At 45.4% G+C, this 22634-nt stretch overlaps 1 protein-coding gene across 1 annotated transcript in view; it reads right to left on the bottom strand.

Annotated features, from left to right (window-relative positions):
• Window positions 1-2444: 2444 nt before the first annotated feature.
• RIT2 (Ras like without CAAX 2) overlaps window positions 2445-22634 on the bottom strand; it is a 177483-nt gene continuing 157293 nt past the window's right edge. Inside the window, exon 5 of the mRNA XM_035100639.2 lies at window positions 2445-2672. Coding sequence (XP_034956530.1) covers window positions 2445-2672 — 228 coding nt within the window. The remainder of the gene's footprint in view (window positions 2673-22634) is intronic.

Genomic DNA, 22634 nt, shown 5'->3' with positions numbered 1-22634 from the left:
TTCAGTCTGCCCTAGGTTAGATCAGGTCCACACAGAGTGATCTGGGACTGTGAAAAGGGGAGAGGATAGCACAGGCCCTCTGAACCCTAGGGGTCTGAACCCTAATTAAGCAAAGTCATTGATTTGGTTTGGAGCCTGGATTCAGTAATTATCATTATCATCACCCAATTGTTTCTATACTGCTTTTTTGGCCCAGATCCCCAGAATGGGTTTTGCGGCATTGGATAAATCCCAGGCACCTAACCATTCCTGGCTCTAAAAAAGGATTGATACTCATCCTGGATTGGGGACACTCTGAAGCATTGGATAGGACCCCAAATTGAATTGGAGGAGCAATGCACAGCTCTACTTTCTATATTATGTTCATGCTGTGTAGGAAAGAAAGAGCGAGAGATCACCATCATAACATCTCTCTAAAAGCACAAAGAAATCCTTACATGCAGCAAGTGTGTGTGTGTGTGTGTGTGTGTGTGTGTGTGTGTGTGTGTGTGTATACATACATACATACATACACACACACACACACACACACACACACACACACACACATGTTCCTAACATGTTGCTGCTCCAGTGCATCCTTTGTCAACCTAGTGTCCTCAATATGTTTTTGGACTACAAATCCCATCAATCTGGACCAGCTTGGCTGTGCAATCAGGGGCTGATGGGTGTTTAGTCCAAAACCTATGTGAGATGCCATGATGCCAAAGGATGCTCCGGTGATATATGCCCCATCATTTCTTGGGTTAGGCTCCTGAGAATGAGATTAACAAGCCTTCCAAGTGCCCTGGCACAATGATAATGGGGGGCAATATAAATATCCTGGCTAGATTTAAAGGCATGCCTTAATTGGGCATATATCCCATCCTGTTTTATGACCACCCGCTGAGATAATGATTTCATAGTGAGAGAAGAATCGAATCTGCCAGGGTTAGGGAAGAGAGTGAACTGGCTCATATATTAATGGTTTGTACAAAGACACCATGTGTTCCGCATTGGAAAGAATATATGGCTGATTGTATATATGCATGTTGTGGCCAAATGCGCAGATCCCAGGGTGATTGACCACAAAGTGAGTCATCTCTTGGGAGCTGTAGCAGAACTATCCATGTCTGTCTGAGATCAGATGCTGGTGAGGAAAAGTCTGCTAATTTTTGCCATCCTTGCCTCGGCAGGTCTATTAAGGCTTCCCTGCTTGCATCCCTTGGTGGAGGCATCCTGGCTAATTAGGATCAGCAGTCTGAAGTGTTCCCCAGTTGGGTTATGACTTATGGCAGAAGCTCCAACCAAGACCTTTGCGTGCTTTGGCCAATTAGGTAGGGTTAAGTGTTATGGATTATTTGGAAGCTGGGTGGCTGTAAATCAAGAACCACGGTACCTAGAGAAGCAGGCGAGTATGAAGGAATGGAATAAGAACTGGCTGATCTATGGTAGAAGCCAAGGCTGGGGGCCCTCAAGTGGCATGCAATCAAAAATAAACATAGGACCCTAAAGTAAACATAACTGCTGGTGACATAAGGTCCTTGTGCTGACTGGGTTCCTAATGACAGACACTGCCTTTCCATTCAGTCAACACTTCATAACAGTCCTTGTAAGTACTTATAATATGCCTTAAGCACAGTGTTTTGAGTTCTGCCAGGAGACCTTGTTGGTTATGCCATCACCAAGCCAATCCTGGGCTGCTGGTATTTATGAGAGGACCAGCTTGATGGCACCACCTTGGCTTGGATTAGTCTTTCCCCCATTGTTCAGCTGGTGCTAAGGTTAGTTGGTTTCTAGTGGCAGCTGAATGTGTTTCATTTCTGCCAGGTCTTCTGAGTTAACAGCATTGGCCATTGCAGTGAAGACAAATGATAGATGGAGCGGCTGCATACACTGGATTTTATATTAAAAGTAGCTATCTTGTGAATGTGTTATTGGTTTGCTTTTATGTAGGTGTATGTTGTGACCAACACGGAGGTCGATTTATGATGAAGAGTGGGATATGAATTGTGGCTGACCTCCAACCTTAGTCATGCTCAGGGTCAACCTTAGTCATGCTCCATAATAATAATAATAATAAATAAATAAATAAATAAATAAATAAATAAATAAATAAATAAATAATGTACTGGAGGAATTACATGCCATTGATTTCAATGTGTCTAATGTTGTGAATGACTTAACTGACCATTAATCTTTAGAAATAAATAAGATACCCAAACATGACTGTCCGTGAAATAAGAGACATTCACAGTGCATTTTTCTTTCCACTAAACATACTAAATGCAAAACAACCTTCTCTTTACTAACACACTAGGAGGGGGTGTACCTCACCTTGCACATAATCTTACCCAAAGTTAGAAGGCTGGTGCTGCGTAAAAAGGACCCTGAAAAAATAAGACTGCATAAGATGATGCTTTTTGGAATCCCAAACACTGTATCTAACTGCATGGGGACCACCATCAAGAAGGGATTTCCTTTTTCTTCTTCAAAGATCCTTTCAGTTTCTGCCATAGACTGTCCTTGTTCTTCAACTTCCCATCTGCTGGAGGCAGAGACTTCTCCCTCTTTCGGATTTCTCTCACCAGCTTGTGAAAAACATCGTCAATGTAGAAATGCAAGGCAGCAGAGGTCTCAAAGAAAGGGCAGGCATACTGTCTGGCCAAGTTGACACCTTCCTCTCGGGAGACCTACAACAAAAATCAAGATGGTCTTTGTCACGGAAGTAAGCCCCAAGCACAGATTGACTGTAGGTCTAGCCAAGTCAGATTCAAACAGATGGTATCAAAGTATTCCTGCTATGGTTGGGGACCATCTATAATTTTTGTAGACTATTTTTGGATTCAGTATTCATGTAGTCATCTGGAGATAGACCTGGAAACAGCATCCTTTGAAGCTCAATACAGTCATACCTTGGGTTGCGAACGTGATCCGTGCAGGAGGCATGTTCGCAACCTGCAGCGTTCGCAATCCGCAGTGCTGTGTCTGCGCACGCGCATGATGCACTTCGGCACTTCAGTGCATGCACATGACATCATTTTGCGCCTCTGCACATGTGCGAGTGCTGAAACCCCTGACATTGATTCATGGCCATCGCTGCCTCCTGTGGGCGAGAGTTCCGTAGTTTAACTATGCTATGCACAAAGCAGTATGCTTTCTTTTATCTGTCCCGAGCACTGCGTTTTATATGTCCTATTTTAAGGTTACCAGATTTATTTCAAAGAATCCGGGGACACTTTTTTTTGAAAAGAGAAAAAGAAAGTTATTAAAGAAAGTTATTTTAAAAAAATATTAAGAAAAAATATCTTCTCTTCTGTGGTCTCCTCTGTCGCACGGCCTTCCTCTGGGCCCTGGCTTGCTCTCTTGGAGCGCTAGCTGCCGTGGAGTAGGCTCGGGTTGGGCCTTGCCCTCCCGGTGCCCTCCTACCTCTCTTCCTCAGCGGCAGCAGCAGTCTCAGCAACCCATAGCCAGCCTGGTAGCACAGTTGACTCTGGCTGGCTTCAGGAGCTGCTCGCTGCCGTGGCGCCCACCATTTTGCCTCACCGGAAGTCCCCATATGATTTGTCTTGTGCTGTTGAACCAATCACGCAACATTCATGCCCTACTAATAAATCTACAGCACTTTGTAAAGGGGCCCCTGACCATCAGGTCCAGTCGTGTCCGACTCTGGGGTTGCGGCGCTCATCTCGCTCTATAGGCCAAAGGAGCCGGCGTTTGTCCGCAGACAGCTTCCGGGTCATGTGACCAGCATGACAAAGCTGCTTCTGGCGAACCAGAGCAGCGCACGGAAATGCCGTTTACCTTCCCTATTTATCTACTTGCACTTTGACGTGCTTTTGAACTGCTATGTGGGCAGGAGCAGGGACTGAGCAATGGGAGCTCACCCCGTTGCAGGGATTCGAACTGCCGACCTTCTGATCAGCAAGCTCTAGGCTCTGTGGTTTAACCCACAGCGCCACCTGGGTCCCTCTACAGCACTTACAATATAAATTAATTGAAATTTGTGGACATTCCAGGGACGGATTTTGTCTGGGGACAGATTTGTAAATCTGGGGACTGTCCCCAGGAAGCGGGGATGTCTGGTAACCATATCGTATTTATTTCACATGGAACATACCGTTTAAAACTTTGGGAAAAATATCTCAGCTTTCAGGTACTCTGGGCAGCCCTGTGACCTCATAAAGTGGAGAAATATTTATTGGCTACCCCATTAAAATTCCAGTTGTGGCTTTTGCCAGCCTCTCCTCTGAAAATTACAAGTGAGATTAAATGGAACGCTGACAGCATGCGGAGGCAGTGATGGATGGCCTGCCATCTTTTAAGACAGCTAGTGCTGTGCTAAGGTCAGCTCCCGCACACCAAAAGGACGCAAGGGAAGGGGGAGAAAAATGCCAGGAGTGGGGCACAGCTTGGCAGGCACCGCCAGTCTCTGGGTCCCACCTGACAGGAGCTCGCATTTTTCTACATCACCAAGGGAAAAAGCAAGAAAGCAAACAAATCAATACCTTAACTGTGCTTTGAGGATATTGTGTGTGTTGGTGTCGTTGCATGCCTCCCCCAGTTCCAAGTGATAGGAGACTCCAGAGGTGCTTCCACTTACCCAGGATTTACATAGTTAACTTGGGATTAAGGTCAGCGGAGACTCTGGTTTTATTTACGCATATGGTATACCCAGGTGGCTCTGTGGGTTAAACCACTGAGCCTAGGGCTTGCTGATCAGAAGGTCAGCGGTTCGAATCCCTGTGACGGGGTGAGCTCCCGTTGCTTGGTCCCAGCTCCTGCCAACCTAGCAGTTCGAAAGCACATCAAAATGCAAGTAGATAAATAGGAACCGCTATAGCGGGAAGGTAAACGGCGTTTCCGTGTGCTGCTCTGGTTCGCCAGAAGTGGCTTTGTCATGCTGGCCACATGATCTGGAAACTATACGCCGGCTCCCTCGGCCAATAATGCGAGATGAGCGCGCAACCCCAGAGTCGGTCACGACTGGACCTAATGGTCAGGGGTCCCTTTACCTTTACCTTTATGGTATATACAACGTGAGCGTAGGGTGGAAGGGCTCACAGAATTAACAATCCCAAAAGATCTTGCTTCTTCATTAGTCACAACTTGGAATCCAGCACAGAGCAAGGCATGTGTTTCTCTCTCGCGCCAGCTTCTAACTCCCTCTTACAACTCTGCTATTGTTCTTTAAGGTACTAGATAGCCGAGGGAGGTGGGGTTGGGAAAGCCCTCCACCCCTTGCTTCTGTTGCACAGAACAACTTTTTTAGATATGCTAAATTGTGGTACCTTACTAGCCAGCCAAAGCCACTACAGTGGGACCTTGACTTACGAGCTCCTCGACAGCCGACGTTTTCGACTTACGAGCAGAAAAAGTGGCCATGCGCTTACGATTTTTTTGACATCCAAATGGAAAACCCGTTCGCAGCTAGATGTGGTTTCCTCGACTTACAATTCCCCCCCGTTTCCAATGCATTCCTATGGGAAACCACTTTTCCTATGGGAAACTCAACTTACGAAGTTTTCGACCTACGAGTGTGCATTCGGAACGGATTAAATTCGTAAGTCAAGGTCCCACTGTACCTTGGCAAAGAGGCTGGTTTGGCAGGTTTGCTGTTAAACATTCACAGTGATAAAGGGTCACAGGTTTTGGAAAGGGTCCAGGGTGTTATCCAGACTGACCCCCCAAATTCACAGCAATATAGAATTGTAGATTTGGATGTCGCCCTACAGGTCATCCAAGTCCAATGTTCCTGCCATGCAGGAATCACAGCTAAAAAATAAACTGTGTCCCTTCCCTGCTCATTCTCTGCTTCTGTGTTTGTGCCTCACTTTAAAACTTGGTCAAGAGCAGCATCAAACTCCCTACCTAAGTGTGTTTTGCTCAGAGAGTTATCATTAAGTAAAGCAGCTAAATCAGTCTGGCAGATTTGGAGGCTGGCCTCCGAAGTAGGGAGACGATAAATCTCTTCCTGAACACGCCACACCTGCAGCTGCGGCAATCAGCGCTCTCGGCCCCATGATAAGCCGCCAGTCATTAAAGGCAGAGGAGTTGCCATGGCGAGGCTTCCTAGGCCGCAGGTGGAATGATAATTGGTACAAAGCTTCTCTTAAAGTTACTCTTTCAGCCTGGCTGCCTTTCATTAGCTATAAAAAAAGAAAACCGGGCTGGTTTAACTCTCTTTCCTTTATCGTTGAGATCTTTATCCTGCCTTAACTTTGGATCATGGAAAAGAGAGTAAAGTTTGGAAGGATCAAGATTAGGAATAGTGTGGAATACTGTGTCCGATTCTGGCTACCACAATTAAAGAAGGATGTTGACAAGCTGGAATGTGTGGCAAGAGGGCAACCAAGATGATCAAGGGTCTGGAAACTAAGCTTTATGAGGAGTCCTTGAAGGAGCTGGGTATGTTTAGCCTGGAAGAGAGGAGACTGAGAGGAGATATAATAGCCATCTTCAAATATATAAAGGCTTGTTGCATGGAAGAGGAAGCATGCTTGTTTTCTCCTGCTCTGAAGAGTAGGACTCGAACCAATGGCTCTAAGTTACAAGAAAGGAGATTCCAACTAAATATTTGGGAAAACTTTCTGACAGTGAGAACTGTTCAGCAGTGGAACAGACTCCCACAAGAATTGGTGGACTCTCCTTCCTTTGAGGTTTTTAAACAGGTTGGATGGCCAACTGTTATAGATGCTTTAGCTGAGATTCTTGCATTGCAGGGGGCTGGACTAGAGGAACCTTGGGGATCCCTTCCAACTCTAAGATTCTATGATTCTCTGTTAAGACTCCTGGTAGTTCCTTTTCAGCCACATCGTTACCTGCCCAACATATGGTGTCAGATGGTGGGGCAGGTTGGGGGAAATAGCCTCTTGGGCCAAATTAGGACCCCTGGCAGGTTTACTTCTGGGATAGAGAGAGATTGACAGACAGAGAGAGACATAGAAATAGAGAGATGGAGTAAGAAAAAAAGCCCCTAGAGAAAGGATGGGATGGCACAGGGGATGTGGTATGCAATATTGCAATCCCACAAACATACCCAGCTGAGGTTCTGCCCGCTGTCTTGAGACTTTGCAGGTTCCTCTGCCAGTCAGAATAGTAAATGACACTGGGTTAGATGGACAATGGTTTAAGGCAGCTCGGTCTCTTGAAACAACCAGCATTTTCATTTTCTCCTGGAAAGTCCCTGGAAATTTCTTATCTTCCTCTCTCTCTTTTTGCTGCATAGCCCCAGCAACAATTTAACCAACCCTTCTGACAGGGAGTTTTATGAAAGAAAGCAGGCTAATTGTCATCTTTTTTTAAAAAAAATAAAAAGGTTGCAGCCCATAACTCACATTTGATTTGCAAACCAAGAAAACGTTGCCCTTCCAATTATTGGCTGCCATGCACCAACAGCCATGGACTTAACACTGTTTATACAGACCAGGTTTAAAACCACTAAATCAATCTGCAATTTAACACGGCAAAGATTAAGGAAAGGCACGCACATATGCCGACTTGGTTCAGAAGTGACAGTTTTTACTCCTCACATTTTATCCCTCAAAGCTTCCTCTTGTCGAGGACGGGATTGATGGGGGAGTTTAAGGCAATATTATGCTAAAGAAAATGTTTCAGGGACAGTGGCCTCAGGGCTGAAACACATAAGACACTTGGATCACCTTACAACATCCCGGGATGGCTTCTGTGTCTAACATGAGCTGCGAAGATCTCAGCATCCATCATCAAGGAGAGTGATTAAGGGTCGATTTCTCCCCCAAAGCATTTTGCACATTTTCGAAATTATCTGTAATCTATAAAGCTGTGCTGATTGCAATGCCGTCACCATCATTATTGATGACCGGAAGAGGGCTGCAAAAAAATGGTGTATTTTTTTTTTTAAAAAAACTTTCATACATGCATACCTTTAAGAAGGTAAATAAGGGACCTGCTTTAGAGGATATGGCGTTGACTAGGATGAGACAGAGGGGCAGTCCTCTGTTTGAACGTTGGCAATCCCTGCTTTAGCCAGATGGCCTTCGGTCTGATTCAGATTTTGAATATTAGCAAACATGCATTTCAGTACTGATGAAAACTGCAAGGTGTTGAAGACTGGCTCTTTCCCCTGTTGTGCTTGTGTGAGTGAGAAGCATTTGATTTGTCTGTTGCAAGGAGAAAGCATCTTGAATGCAAAGGATTGGGGGGGGCAGGCAGAGCTGAGAATGACAAGGGTTTGTGTACTTGCTTCAAGTCACCACCTGCCAAATTCCATGCTTCTGATCTCTTCTGAGTCAACCTCGGTTGGGGAGATCACAGGGAGGCTCACGGCAATCTGTCAGAAAACTGGCTGTCACATTTTCCAGCATTAGGGCTCTCAATTCCCCCAGAAATAGACTGAGTGTTTTAACATGACCATTTCTCCAAGAGCTGAACTTGTCACCCACAAGCTGTGGCTAATGCCATGCATGGCAACAGCTCCTGTAGTATAAAATCTGTTCTCATATGACTTAGCAAACATTTAACGCTACAGATTGTTCAAAGCATTTCACAGGCATCACTTCAGGAACCATTACAACTCCCTCCCTTTAAAGGAAGCCAGTGCTGTTGTTAGTGACCTTGCCAGAGTTCGTAATTCCATGGAAGGTCTATAACTCAGTAGTAGTACATCTGCTTTGCATGCAGGAGGTTCCAGGTTCAATCCCAAGCGTCTCCAGTTAGGGATGGAAATGTCCTCTGTCCAAAATCCTGGAGAGCTGCTGTGAGTCGCTGTAGACAATATTGAGCCAGGTGGACCAATGGTCTGGCTCAGTATATGACAGCTTCCTACGTTCTGATGGTTTGGCATACAAATTTCAGCAATTTTTTAAAAAAAATCTCTGAGTCCTTCTCCAGCCTAGATTGTAAATCATGGGTTATGAGCATGGACAGAAGGAACAGAATCCAGTACTCATCCAGTGACTTCATCAGCAGTGCAACATCACTGTGGTCCTTAACTGGCTCAAGCTAAGCCAAGCTATTTTCCAGAAAGGAAATATTCAGTTGCCTAGTCCAATTATGAGAAGGTTCAGATGTCACCCCTTCATTAGATATGGGCATGTGGGAGGTGGGGAAATGGTTTGATTTAAGACCACCTAGGAGCTTCTAAGCTGAGGCCACATTTGAACTCACAACTTTAAGGATCAAAATCATTTTCCTAACTACTATATACATCCACCCAGAGCACATTTTCACCAACCCTGGTCATTTACGTGTGCCTAAATGCATAAGTGCATGTATAAAGAAGACTGGCAGGCAGACAGAATTAATTAGACAGCAGTATCGTTGTTTGCCTTTTATCAGAAAACTTTTCATCATCTCAGATTTTCCTCCTCTACCTACTCCTTGATTTGTGTTCTCCCCACAGCGTGCTCTACAGCCGTCTGCTTTGATTCCCCCCCCCTTATTTTTTTCTCTTTTCAAATGCTGAAAGGGAGAGAGAGAGAGCCCAAAGAGAAAGGGGAGAAAATTAAAACTTATCGGAGGAAGTGATGTTTATCTCCTAGGTAGCCCTCTTCTGTAGCTAACAAAATCAGGTAGCACACAACCACGGGATTCAGCACTTCCTGCTATAAGTCATTGTATTTATCAGATGGAACAGACATCAAAAAAGGCCTTTTGTGTGCCATTGAATTTCTATCAAGCCGGCGGAATCTTTGTTCCTGAAAAGGAATCCGCTATCAAGAGTTTTTATACTACCCTTTGGAACTTCATTTTCCAGACCTGCTGATATGTCTTTGACATCCTATGCAACCCTTTTTGTCAGAACACACATACTTTCCCCTCTGCCTAGATGCTTCCTTTGTCCAACTTTTTCTTTTTTTAAAGAAAACCCTAGTTTGCCAGGTGTGACTATGCTAATACTAAGGCAGCAAATTTGCTTTCCCCTTGAATAAACAGTTGCTTTAGGGATATGAAATCTCTGCCACTTTTATTTCTGTGTTATTTTATTGCTCAACAGAATGTGATGTGGCACAACTGGAAGACCCAGTGGGGACACATCTGCCAGGGCACGGACATCCTGAATTTTGTGTTTAACAATCTAACATTGCAACATTATTTAAGAGCAGGTTGAGGCAGTTATTGTCCCTCTACTACTATCCATACCAGGTTTCTCAACCATTGCTATTGCATCTTTTCTTTTAGCAGATCAAGATAATCGGGTGACAGCAAAAACTGCAAAAAATAAAATAAAAAAATAACAGGGGCAATTAGAATTAGATCTATTGTTTGATTGTTTTTTTAACACTCTCAGTTTTTTATTAACTCTGCCATTTGTACTGATGTAAACATCTAGAACAGGCATCCCCAAACTTCAGCCCTCCAGATGTTTTGGACTACAATTCCCATCATCCCTGACCACTGGTCCTGTTAGCTAGGGATCATGGGAGTTGTAGGCCAAAACATCTGGAGGGCCGCAGTTTGGGGATGCCTGATCTAGAATGTATTTTGTATAGCTAAGCATTTAGCTCAGGCATAGGCAAACTCTGGCCATCCAGATGTTTTGGGACTACAATTCCCATCGTCCCTGATCACTGGTCATGTTAGCTAGGGATGATGGGAGTTGTAGTCCCAAAACATCTGGAGGGCCAGAGTTTGCCTATGCCTGATTTAGCTCTATCTTCAGTACATTGTATTTTATTTTATTGCTATGGCCAGTGGCTGATGCAAATTAAGATTCTTCTGATCTCTCTCTCTTTAAGAGCGGGGGTGAGTGTGACATGACGGAGGCAACCGAGAACTTGGGGACTGATTGGGTGTGTGTGAAATTCTTCTAAATATTGGGAGACTGCTGTTAGTGGCACAATGTTCCTCCCGGCTCTTCTTCTTTTATTGTCTAGCACTAAACTACGCATGGCATTCAGTGTGTCCTTGCATCTAATATTCAATGTATTTTCCACTAGACTAGCGGCTGCTCCATTTGGACAAGTGGAATGATGCCCACCAACTTCAATCTGCCCTCAGGTGCCTTTTTATTTACATCCAGTCTGGAGGATGGCACTGCCTTTCGGCATCCTTTACCCCAGTCTTTGTGTATCCCCTCTACTCTGTGAGCAAAATAGGTCTTGCCCATCTTGACGAGGTTGCAGGAAGCGCCAGCTCTGAGTTGAGGCACCATCTTGCATCAGGGTCTGTAAGGAGCTGTCCAAGGTCCTTATTTGTGCCTTGACTGGACCAGACCTGCTTGTACAGTACTTCAGTATAGGTAGGTCTACTGAAGGTCTAGGGAAGCTCAGGCCCAAGGGCCAAATGTTTCACTCAAGGGCCCGCCCACCCCCATTCTGGTCCTCGGAAATCCACCACAAAGTGACAACCCTCACTTTGTCTGCTTCAAACCCCATGCATCTCTGCCTGGCTGGAATGAGTCCTTGAAGGAGCTGGGCATGTTTAGCCTGGAAAAGAGGAGACTGAGAAGAGATATGATAGCCATTATCAAATACCTTGAGGACTGCGACATGGAAGAGGGAACAAGCTTGTTTTTTTCCCCCTGTTCTGGAGGCTAGGACATGGACCAATGGCTTCAAGTTACAAGAAAGGAGATTCTGACTAAACATCGGGAAGAACTTTCTGCTAGTAAGAGCTGTTCAACAGTGGAACACACTCCATTGAAAGGTAGTGGTCTCTTCTTCATTGGAGGTTATTAAGCAGAGGTTGGGTGGCCATCTGTCATGGATGCTTTAGTTGAGATTCCTGCACTGCTTAGGGGTGGGCTAGATGATTCTTGGAGTCCCTTCCAACCCTACAACTCTATAATTCTAATGTCAATCATTCCTCCTGCTTCTCCAGGTGGAAGAGAGGAGTGTGTGAGAGAGTGTGTGTAGAAATTAGCCTGTCGTGCAAAGGTAGAATTTCCATTTGCTGCTTCATACATTTTTGCTTCTGCCTGCGCCCTACATGGGCATGTGGCCTTTCCATGCTTGCCTAGAAGGGAACAAGGTCCTCAAATTGAAAACAGTTCCCCACCCCTGGGGTAATGAATCAACTGCCTATTTCTTCTTGGCTTGGTCTGCCAGAAGCAACACAACCTGGCAGTATGCAGGGGAAAAAAGCTTTCCCCTCTGATGTAGTTTTCTATGTGTGGGGATATTCAGTTACCTACACCTCATTTTAAATTGCAGAGTCTCGACACAGGTGTTTACACACACACACACACACACACACACACACACACCAATATCTATATGTTCTTTGTGAGAGCCAGACCAAAGTCTCGCCCAAAACTCTGGACTTTTATCCCCAAATGTCCCTCTAGGCTGTTGTGGTTGTTTTCTTCACTTTAGATGATTTGTTGAAGGAAATAACTGACATGCCGGTTCTTTCATGCACAATGCAGGAGATTTGGGATTTGTAGTTTACAGCGTCAGTGGTTTCCAGTACTACCAAGAAACATCTGCGGTCACATATCAATGTGAACAACTCTGGTAACAACTGAAATCCAATAAAGCGTATGGCGTTATTATTTGTTAGCCTTTTATTATGGAAAACTCTTTCACTGTGTGTGCTATAACCTGATTTATGCCATGCCATTTATCAAGAAAACATCTTGCTATTATACCTTGTTAAGCAGCAAAAGAGACCCTTCTTTCAACATTATGAGAGGGTAAGGCGTGATAAATAATAAGCAGGGAAATAATTGTCAAGGCATTTACAAATTGATACATTGTGAAAATATGACATCTTGATGGCTTCTGTTGGAAAACATGTACAAGGTAGTAATTTTTAGATGTGCACACATTTCCAGATCATTATAAAATGGGCAGGAAGAACTGGGGGGGGGACCTTAATTTAGAATGCCTGTACAATGTGTGCAAAGTATTTTTCTGAAACTTTCAAGCAAAGTCACAAAGAGGGATGTGTGGTAGCTGTTTCCTTATTTCTAAAGATTTTGATTGGTATCTGCATTGGATTTGAATTGTTCTTATGTATGTGCTTTTGTTGTTTTAGAAAGTTTTTAGGAAATACAAGCACAAATAAATGCACTTCTGAATAATGCAAATGTTGCCCATTGCTTTCAGTGGGGTTTACCTTTGGATATACTGTCTCCATTCTTAAACTCTGCTACATTGTGCATCAGTTTGCACATCCAGCTTATGTTGTCATCATCATCATCACCCCAAAATGTTGCAATGTGGAGTTTTCCTGTTCAATGCTGGTTACTCCATTCCTTTTTGGCTTTCTGAGCCCCACCCCACCCCTCTTGGAACAGCGTGCCAACATTTTGTAGCTGCTGGGAATGCCGTCCTCATTGGGCTGGAATTTAGAGTATGGGTTTTCCTCAAGGGTTGCATTCCTAAAATATTTTGGAATTTCTCAAACATGCTGATAATTCCCTTTTCTGTGTGGATTGCTTCATAAGAATCAGCACTCAAAGGATTGAGATTGCTCTTAGTAAATACGATGACTGGTAAATCCGGTTAAAGTAAATTGGATAGAAGTGGAGAGAAGCATTTTGGTTTGTGGGCCATACAAGCAGAACTACAGCATCTGTGCCAGAAACTATACTTGCTAGATTAAAATGGCATCCCTAAACACACACACAGGACGTGGGTGGCGCTGTGGTCTAAACCACAGAGCCTATGGCTTGCCGATCGGAAGGTCAGCGGTTCGAATCCCCGCAACAGGGTGAGCTCCTTTTGCTTGGTCCCAGCTCCTGCCAACCTAGTAGTTTGAAAGCACATCAAAGTGCAAGTAGATAAATAGGTACCGCTCCAGTGGGAAGGTAAACAGTGTTTCCGGGCGCTACTCTGGTTTGCCAGAAGCGGCTTAGTCATGCTGGACACATGACCCGGAAGCTGTCTGTGGACAAACGCTGGCTCCCTCGGCCTATAGAGCGAGATGAGTGTGCAACCCCAGAGTCGTCCGTGATTGGACCTAACCTTTAAACACACACACAGTGTCAGATAGATGGACATACAGACAGAAACTGCAAATTTGATGCAGGAAACTCTCCATTGGAAACCGAACAGCCATATATACTATTTGAATTCAGGAAACACCAGCATTTGGGCACTCAAATAGCAGGTTTGATATGCTGTTAGTTGGCTTAATGTTAGGATTGCAGAAAGCTGTCCTAGGTCCAGCCCTGGTCAGGGATTGATCAGGGGTCTCTTTGAATGTTGAACTATGTTGTGGTTCTGATCATGGGAATGAGAGCTTGTCCCATGTGCTGCTTGAATATCAGGCCTTAAATCAAGTTGCCTGTCCAGGGGCAACTGATCAAATTATGGGAACAAATGAACCAGGTTTTTTTTTTGGGGGGGGCAAGGTTTTCTACCTAAACTGGTTCTTCTGTGGGTTCTTTTATTTTAAAAAAAATGTTAGTTGTTGTGAGGCCCTTCAAAATGCAAATTGAGGGGAGAATGTAAAGAACTGAATTTAAGAATGGGAAAATGAGAACTTGAGAGAAACTGAAAGTGACAGATTGATCTTTAATAGTCATTCATACAATTATTATTTTTAAAAAGTAAAACTATCCCAGAAAAAAAGGACAGGATAAAATAAATAATAATAACAATAACAATAATTATAATTATAATTATAATTATAATATATTTATACCCTGCCCATCTGGCTGGGTTTCCTCAGCCACTCTGGGCGGCTTCCAACAAAATATTAAAATACAGTAGTCCATCAAACATTAAAAGCTTCCCTAAACAGGGCTGCCTTCAGATGTCTTCTAAAAGTCTGGTAGTTGTTTTTTCTCTTTGACATCTGGTGGGAGGGTTAGGGTTAGGGTGCCACTACCGAGAAGGCCCTCTGCCTGGTTCCCTGTAACTTGGCTTCTCGCAGTGAGGGAACCACCAGAAGGCCCTCAGCACTGGACCTCAGATTCAAAATTAGAGATAGGTCTTACAAAGGAAGATATCTCCATTTTCACATGCCAAGAAAAAGAGGTGAGTTTTCAGTATACAACAGAAGCTATACAATGAAAATGCTAGATACACCTTTGTGGACTCGGAGTATCACATGTTGAGGTCAACAACAGAGACCGTCTTCTTCCAGGCTGCTATTCCCTGCACTTTTGAAGGAGGTGGAATGACCAAAATAGCACTCCTCTCTGTTGATCTTAACACCTGAGAGGATCCGGAGTAAATATGTAGATGGTCTTTCAGATATATGAGACACTACTAGTTGTGTTGTTCTTTAAACACAAATGTGAGCACATTGAATTGGACCCGGAAACAAAATAAGGATGGTTCCTCTTCCACATTTTTTAAGCTAGGAGTTGAATGCCATGAGCAAATTGGTCCGAGAATTCAATGTAACAGTCTAAAATGTCACACAGGAAGAGTGATTGATATGCTATATCCAACGACTTGTGTGTCCTTGTGGAGGAAGCCTGAGCACTGGACTGCAAAGTGTCAGTATTGATAATGAAATAGAAAATTAATAAAGAAAGCAATGTGAAATGGAGAGTAAATCAAGCCCTGACATTTACAAATATCTAAAAACGGAAACTATCCTCTTTGTTTTTCGCTATTGTTATTTAGTACAAAATACTAAGCTGAGCCCTGGAAGTTTATTAAATAAGAATCTCCTCTGTATTATTGCTTTCCTCTAAGATAATCCATTTTTATGTGTGCATTGCCAGAGTAATACTGCAATTTATCCCACTTAGGGCAATTTTGAAACTTGCTTTCCTTTTAGATATATCTTATCGGCTCGCCTACTAAATCTTTCTTTGTCTGTTTTACATAAGCATGGTGTCTGCGGGCCACATCCAAAGTCTCTCACCACCCTGCTGGTTTGTTATATGCCGGGTTCTCCTATACTTCTTCTCAGAGCTCTCGCTGTGTTAGGGATGTAAGAGAATGAAAGCAGAAACTCAGCCCCAGGGGTCCACATTTGCCTCTGTGTCCCTTTGCCATTGACATGCGGGTGCCATAAGGTTTGCTCAACAAAGCCATTTCCCGTTCCTGGGGAAATGGCGTTGTGGGCTGGAAGCAAGCCCTCCCCACTCGCATGGGGTGGGATAACCACTGTGGCATTGGTTGGTCCTCAGCCATGTCATCCTTAGACCATCCAATTTGGATGGTTTGGGGGTGTGGCACAGGCTATTTAAACCACCCATGGCAGAGGACTCACCCCTATTCTCCCTGCTCAGTCAGTTCTCCCTCCCTCCCAGCCATTTGGTTTTTCATCTGTTGTTGTTGTTTAGTCGTTTAGTCGTGTCCGACTCCTCGTGACCCCATGGACCATAGCACGCCAGGCACTCCTGTCTTCCACTGCCTCCCGCAGTTTGGTCAAACTCATGTTCGTAGCTTCGAGAACACTGTCCAACCATCTCGTCCTCTGCCGTCCCCTTCTCCTTGTGCCCTCAATCTTTCCCAACATCAGGGTCTTTTCCAAGGATTCTTCTCTTCTCATGAGGTGGCCAAAGTATTGGAGCCTCAGCTTCACGATCTGTCCTTCCAGTGAGCACTCAGGGCTGATTTCCTTCAGATTTCCTTGGTTTTTCATCTACCTCGTAGCAAATCGTCACAACTTTGTAAGATTTGGTGGTTAGGCATCGGAGTATTAGGTTGCAGGGGAGGGGTGGTAGTGGCCATCACCTACCCCTCCTATTTGAAGGGTATTCCGTTAAAGGAATCCAGTGGGGTAGTCTCTGTCCGAAGCCTCAGACCAGGGGCTAGGGCCATGGCATGACCCCTAGCGGTGACCTAGTTGATGTGCATCAGCAGGGCTTCCCCTACGGGTGGTTAACCCTTCCAAGACTCCTACAGATGGGCAGGAGTCAGATATAGTTGTGTGGTTTCCAATGCTTAAGCCAATACCACTCACATTCTGTAACCAATAAAGTTGTGGCCTTTTTAGCCCATTAACCTAAAATACTGTTTCATGAGTCTTTATTCCACTTCCCGGGAGGGTTTGGGACCTTGCCATGCAAGGAATGCAGCCCTGAAAAAAACTTCCTCAGTGGTATTATATCCCTTTGTCAGGTGAAGCAGAACCCAGGGTGAAGAACTGCAAATGCAAGCTAGCAAGCGGGTACAAATTGGCTAGTCTGTTGAGAAATTCACAATATAAACTACCCCTCCCCCCAAGCGAGATCAACAGGTACCATCAGGTATCATCATCATCATCAATTAAATTTCTATACTATATCAGAAGATCATAGGGTGGTTTACAGTATATGCAGGAGAATCAACCATGCCTCCTGTGTTTTGCCTGGTGCTGGGTAGCCTCAGCCCTCAGGCTACACTGAGATGGTCCCACAATCTCCTGGAACACATGTAGATCAGGCCTGCTTACTGGTGCCTGGATGAGGCTAAGCTCATTATTCCTTCTATGTAATGATTAAAATGGGATGGGAGCTAAGCAGGAAGACCTTTATGATGGTAAGAGCTGTTTGACAGTGGAACGGTCTCCCTCGGAAAGTGATAGACTCTCCTTCATGGGAGGTTTTCAAGCAGAGGTTGGATAGCCTTCTGTCATGGATGCTTTAGTTGAGATTCCTGCATGGCAGGGGTTGGACTAGATGACTCTCAGGACCCCTTCCAACTCTACAACTCTATGATTCTATGACTAGATAGCACTGGTTCTAGCACTGTTTCACTGTCTGCTGATACATTTCAGTGCCCAAATGAAACTGCGGGGTTTAACTTACAAAATTTGATATGGCCCAATGCCTCTCCTGATGCCAACCTTATTGCACCCTAAGTTCATCATTTGGGGACCACCTCTGGATAACTCCTTGGAGAGAGGGTCAAACAATGGTGATGACAGAGAGAGAGAGAGAGAGAGGTCTTTTCATTTGTGGCCCCATACCAATGATATGCTTTCCCAAGCAAGGCCTGTTTGGCACTTGTGCTGATATGTTTTTGGTGCCAGGTTAAGACAATCTACCTCTAAATATCAGTAAGTTGGGTACATACAACTGGGGAGTGCTGTTACTGGTACGTCCTCCTTGTGGGCTTCCCAATGAGCATCTGGTTAGCCACTGTAGGGAAATGATTTCTGGACCAGATGGATTGATACACCAAGACATTCTTAATCACACTGTAACTCGGAGAGACAAGGAAATATATCCTCTAAGAGCTAAACTGGGTTAGCTGGAGCCCTCATTTTCACCTGAGCATCTCTCTCTCTCTCTCTCTCTCTCTCTCTCTCTCTCTCTCTCTCTCTCTCTCTCTCTCTCTCTCTCTCTCTCTCTACTATCATCTATCTATCTATCTATCTATCTATCTATCTATCATCTATCTATTGAAATTAATAAATGCAAATGTAATCAATTAACAACTCAAGACAAATAGTCAACAAACTGCACCAGCACAAAAGGAGCTTAGAAGCACAAATCCATACGAAGCAGCCTATGATCAATAAATCAGCAGTAAAACCCAACAAGGGGGGAAATAAACAAGGGGATCAAGTTATAAGGCCTGGAAGATCAAGAAGATCTTCACTTGGTACAGGAAATACCCTAATGTAAGTACCAGGTGATCATTTCTGTAGTTGAGATTTCATCACCAGGGTGCTGTTCTATCAAGTAAGTGGCTCACATTATTAGACAGGGGGACCTGGAGAAGGGGCTCTGGGGGATGTCTTAAAGGTCCTAGAGTTCCTTGGAGGAAAGGTGAGATAGAAATGTTCAAATAAAATAAAATAAAGCATTCTGCTGTCTTATTTTGTTCCCAGAACATCTTCAAATGCACTCATTTGTGTAACCCATTGCAGTGGTCCATTGCACCAAGTGTCTCATGTAATGGCCAATCCTTGGAATCAAAAATCCCATTTTCTTTCTGGGTGGGGCTTGGCAGCCAAGCCCCAATCAAGTCCTGGAGCATACCAAAATGAAACTACAAGTCATCCATGTAGCAGGAGGCTGTCAGTAGGGCCCTCATTCCTTTTGGTGTACCGACCTCCCCGCTGCACCAAGGATTCCCTGCCCGAGCTGCTTCAGGTCGTGTCGGATGTGCTCCTGGAGACACCTAGCTTGGTTGTCTTAGGGGATTTTAACATCCATGCCGACACGACCTTACAAGGAGCCGCTCGGGACTTCGTGGAAAGCATGGCCACCATGGGGCTGTCCCTGAATAAGTCTGGCCCAACTCATAGCCGTGGACATGCCTTGGACTTGGTGTTTACCTCTATGGATGTTGGTGATCTGACATTAAGTAAAAGCGAAACAAAAGAAGTGCCATGGTCAGATCACTTTCTGGTGCAACTGGACTTCTCCGCAACCCTTCCCCTCTGCAGGGAGGTGGGACCGATTCGGATGGTCCGCCCCCGCTACTTAATGGATCCAATTGGCTTCCAAAGAGTGGTAGGGGATGTTTTATCCCATGTCGATGGCCTTTCAGCTGATTCCCTGGTGGCCCGCTGGAATGCGGAGTTAACCAGCGCTATTGACTGTCTGGCTCCGAAGCGCCCTCTCAGATTGCATGGAGCCCGGACAGCCCCGTGGTTTTCCCCGGCGCTGAGGGCAATGAAACAGTCGTTGAGACGGCTAGAGCGCCGGTGGCGGAAAACTCATTTTGAATCAGACCGGACACGGGCTAGAGCTCAACTTCGAGCCTACCAAGTGGCAATGGCGACGGCGAAGAGGACCTTCTTCACCGTCTCCATCGCATCTGCAGAAAACAGCAGCAGGAGACTCTTCCAGGTGGTTCACAATTTAGCGGAACCACCTGCTCCATCCGGGCCCAGTACGGGCCACATGATCTCCTGCAATGATTTTGCAAAGTTTTTTGCAGATAAAGTCGCTCAGATTCGGGAAGAGGTAGACTCCACCGTGGGAGCAGGGCCGGGGCGGGGGAGTGCTAGAGTCCTGTCTAGTCAAGTTTTGTGGGATCAATTTCAATCTGTTACCTCCGAGGATGTGGACAGGCTGCTTAGACGAATGAAACCAACCACCTGTCTCCTTGATCCTTGCCCATCCTGGCTTATAAAAGCTAGCCAGGAAGGGCTGGGCGATGGGCTTCGCGGGTTGGTAAATGCTTCTCTCCATGAGGGAGCCTTCCCAGACCCGCTGAAAGAGGCGGTTATTAAACCGCTTCTTAAAAAACCATCTTTAGATCCGGCCAATATGGCCAACTATCGCCCAGTCTCAAATCTTCCATTCTTGGGCAAGGTGATTGAGCGAGTGGTTGCGGAACAACTCCAGGCACGCCTGGAAGAAGCGGACCATTTGGATCCCTTCCAGTCAGGATTCAGGCCTCATCATGGGACTGAAACTGCCTTGGTCGCACTGGTCGATGATCTCCGGCGGGCTAGGGACAAAGGTAAGAGCTGTTTCCTTGTTCTGCTGGATCTCTCAGCGGCTTTTGACACCATCGACCATAACATCCTTCTGGACCGTCTAGAGGGCTTGGGAGCTGGGGGCACTGTCATGCAGTGGTTCCGCTCCTTCCTCCTGGGCCGTGTTCAGAAAGTGGTGGTGGGGGATGAGTGTTCAGACCCCTGGGCGCTCACTTGTGTGGGTGCCTCAGGGTTCTGTCCTCTCCCCCATGCTTTTTAACATCTATATGCAGCCGCTGGGAGAGATCATCAGGGGGTTTGGGCTGGGTGTCCATCAGTATGCTGATGATACCCAGCTCTACCTCTCTTTTAAATCAGAACCAGTGAAGGCGGTGAAGGTCCTGTGTGAGTGCTTGGAGGCGGTTGGAGGATGGATGGCGGCTAACAGATTGAGATTGAATCCTGACAAGACAGAAGTACTGTTTGTGGGGGACAGGAGGCGGGCGGGTGTGGAGGACTCCCTGGTCCTGAATGGGGTAACTGTGCCCCTGAAAGACCAGGTGCGCAGCCTGGGAGTCATTTTAGACTCACAGCTGTCCATGGAGGCACAGGTCAACTCCGTGTCCAGGGCAGCTGTTTATCAGCTCCATCTGGTACGCAGGCTGAGTCCTTACCTGCCCAGTGACTGTCTTTCCAGAGTGGTGCATGCTCTAGTTATCTCTCGCTTGGACTACTGCAATGCGCTCTACGTGGGGCTACCTTTGAAGGTGACCCGGAAACTACAACTAATCCAGAATGCGGCAGCTAGACTGGTGACTGGGAGCGGCCGCCGAGATCACATAACACCGGTCCTAAAAGACCTACATTGGCTCCCAGTACGTTTCCGAGCACAATTCAAAGTGTTGGTGTTGACCTTTAAAGCCCTAAACGGCCTCGGTCCGGTATACCTGAAGGAGCGTCTCCACCCCCATCGTTCTGCCCGGACACTGAGGTCCAGCTCCGAGGGCCTTCTGGCGGTCCCCTCATTACGAGAAGCCAAGTTACAGGGAACCAGGCAGAGGGCCTTCTCGGTAGTGGCACCCACCCTGTGGAATGCCCTCCCACTAGAGGTCAAAGAGAACAATTACCAGACCTTTAGAAGGCATCTCAAGGCAGCCCTATTTAGGGAAGTTTTTAATGTTTGATGGATTTCTGTATTTTAGAATTTCTGTTTTTTTGGAAGCCGCCCAGAGTGGCTGGGGGAACCCGGCCAGATGGGCGGGGTATAAATAATAAATTATTATTATTATTATTACTCATTCCGAAGTACCAAATTGTTGAGCCCAGTTGAAAGTCATCTCCCAAGTCCTCACCTCAAGACAACGGATGTCTGGGCATTCTGTCATATCTCATTATTAGCTCTTTCCCTCTTTATAGTAACCGTTCATCAATGCCTGCTAGATACATTTGACAAATCATCTCTCTCTCTCTCTCTCTTTTCAAAAATAAAATAAAATTGAATTGTCCTGAATGAAATTTTAAAATAAACGTCTTCATTTGAGACCCAGCGATGCAGATCATCACATAGTTTATGGCTCCACTAATGGCCGTTACCTCAGGCAGCGGAAAGCCTGAAGATGTGGAGCACAGCCTATATTAATTGTCCTATAAACCATCCTTTGTTTTGTCTGACTGCTGGAAATTAAGCGTCGTTGCCACAGCAACCTTTGAATTACCACCCTGCCATCCTGGCTTCAGCAGTGCTAAATTCTGTGCTCTGCTTAACGGGTCATCTGCACAGAGCTCAAAAGTCACCATGGGCTATGTTCAGAGCACCCATGCACACACCAATGGATGCATACACAGCATCTCTATGTTTTGGGGTTTTAAAAATGTATTGATTGAATAGTTAAATGACTCCAGTCGAGCCATTACTGCAGTTGACCATCTCCTCTTTTGCCAGGTTAACTCTTTTGCAGCACTTCCAACTTTTTACTTTTAAGATGGGGTTCATATCCTGCATGAAAAACAGCTAGAATATGCAGAGGGAGGACATTCTCCATCAAGTCCTCCACAGGGTCTCTCCACCTGGTTCGCTGAGTCAAATTCAGATCATACATGGACACAAGCAAAATGTGAGTCTGAACTGCTATTTGGAGAATGGTGTATGCAGGGCAGTGAGCAGTGACTTTCCTTTTGATGGGGATGGCCAATTTTCAGAAGGACAGTCCACAGGGCATTACGATTTACAGTGTCGAAAGCCTTAGTCAGGTCAATAAACGCTGTATACAGGGGTTGGCTTTGCTCTCTGCATTTTTCTTGAAGCTGTTGAGTGGTGAAAATCATGTCCACTGTCCCCCTAGAAGTCCGAAAACCATTTTGGGATTCAGGAAGGGTCACCTCGGATATTGTTACCAGACGGTTTGCTAAGATCCTCACAATAATTTTGCCAGCTGCAGCTAATAGAGAGATGCCTCGATAGT

Source organism: Zootoca vivipara, chromosome 11, assembly GCF_963506605.1.
Source record: "Zootoca vivipara chromosome 11, rZooViv1.1, whole genome shotgun sequence".
Lineage (NCBI taxonomy): Eukaryota > Metazoa > Chordata > Lepidosauria > Squamata > Lacertidae > Zootoca > Zootoca vivipara.
This window is presented reverse-complemented; position numbering and strand designations above follow the sequence as displayed.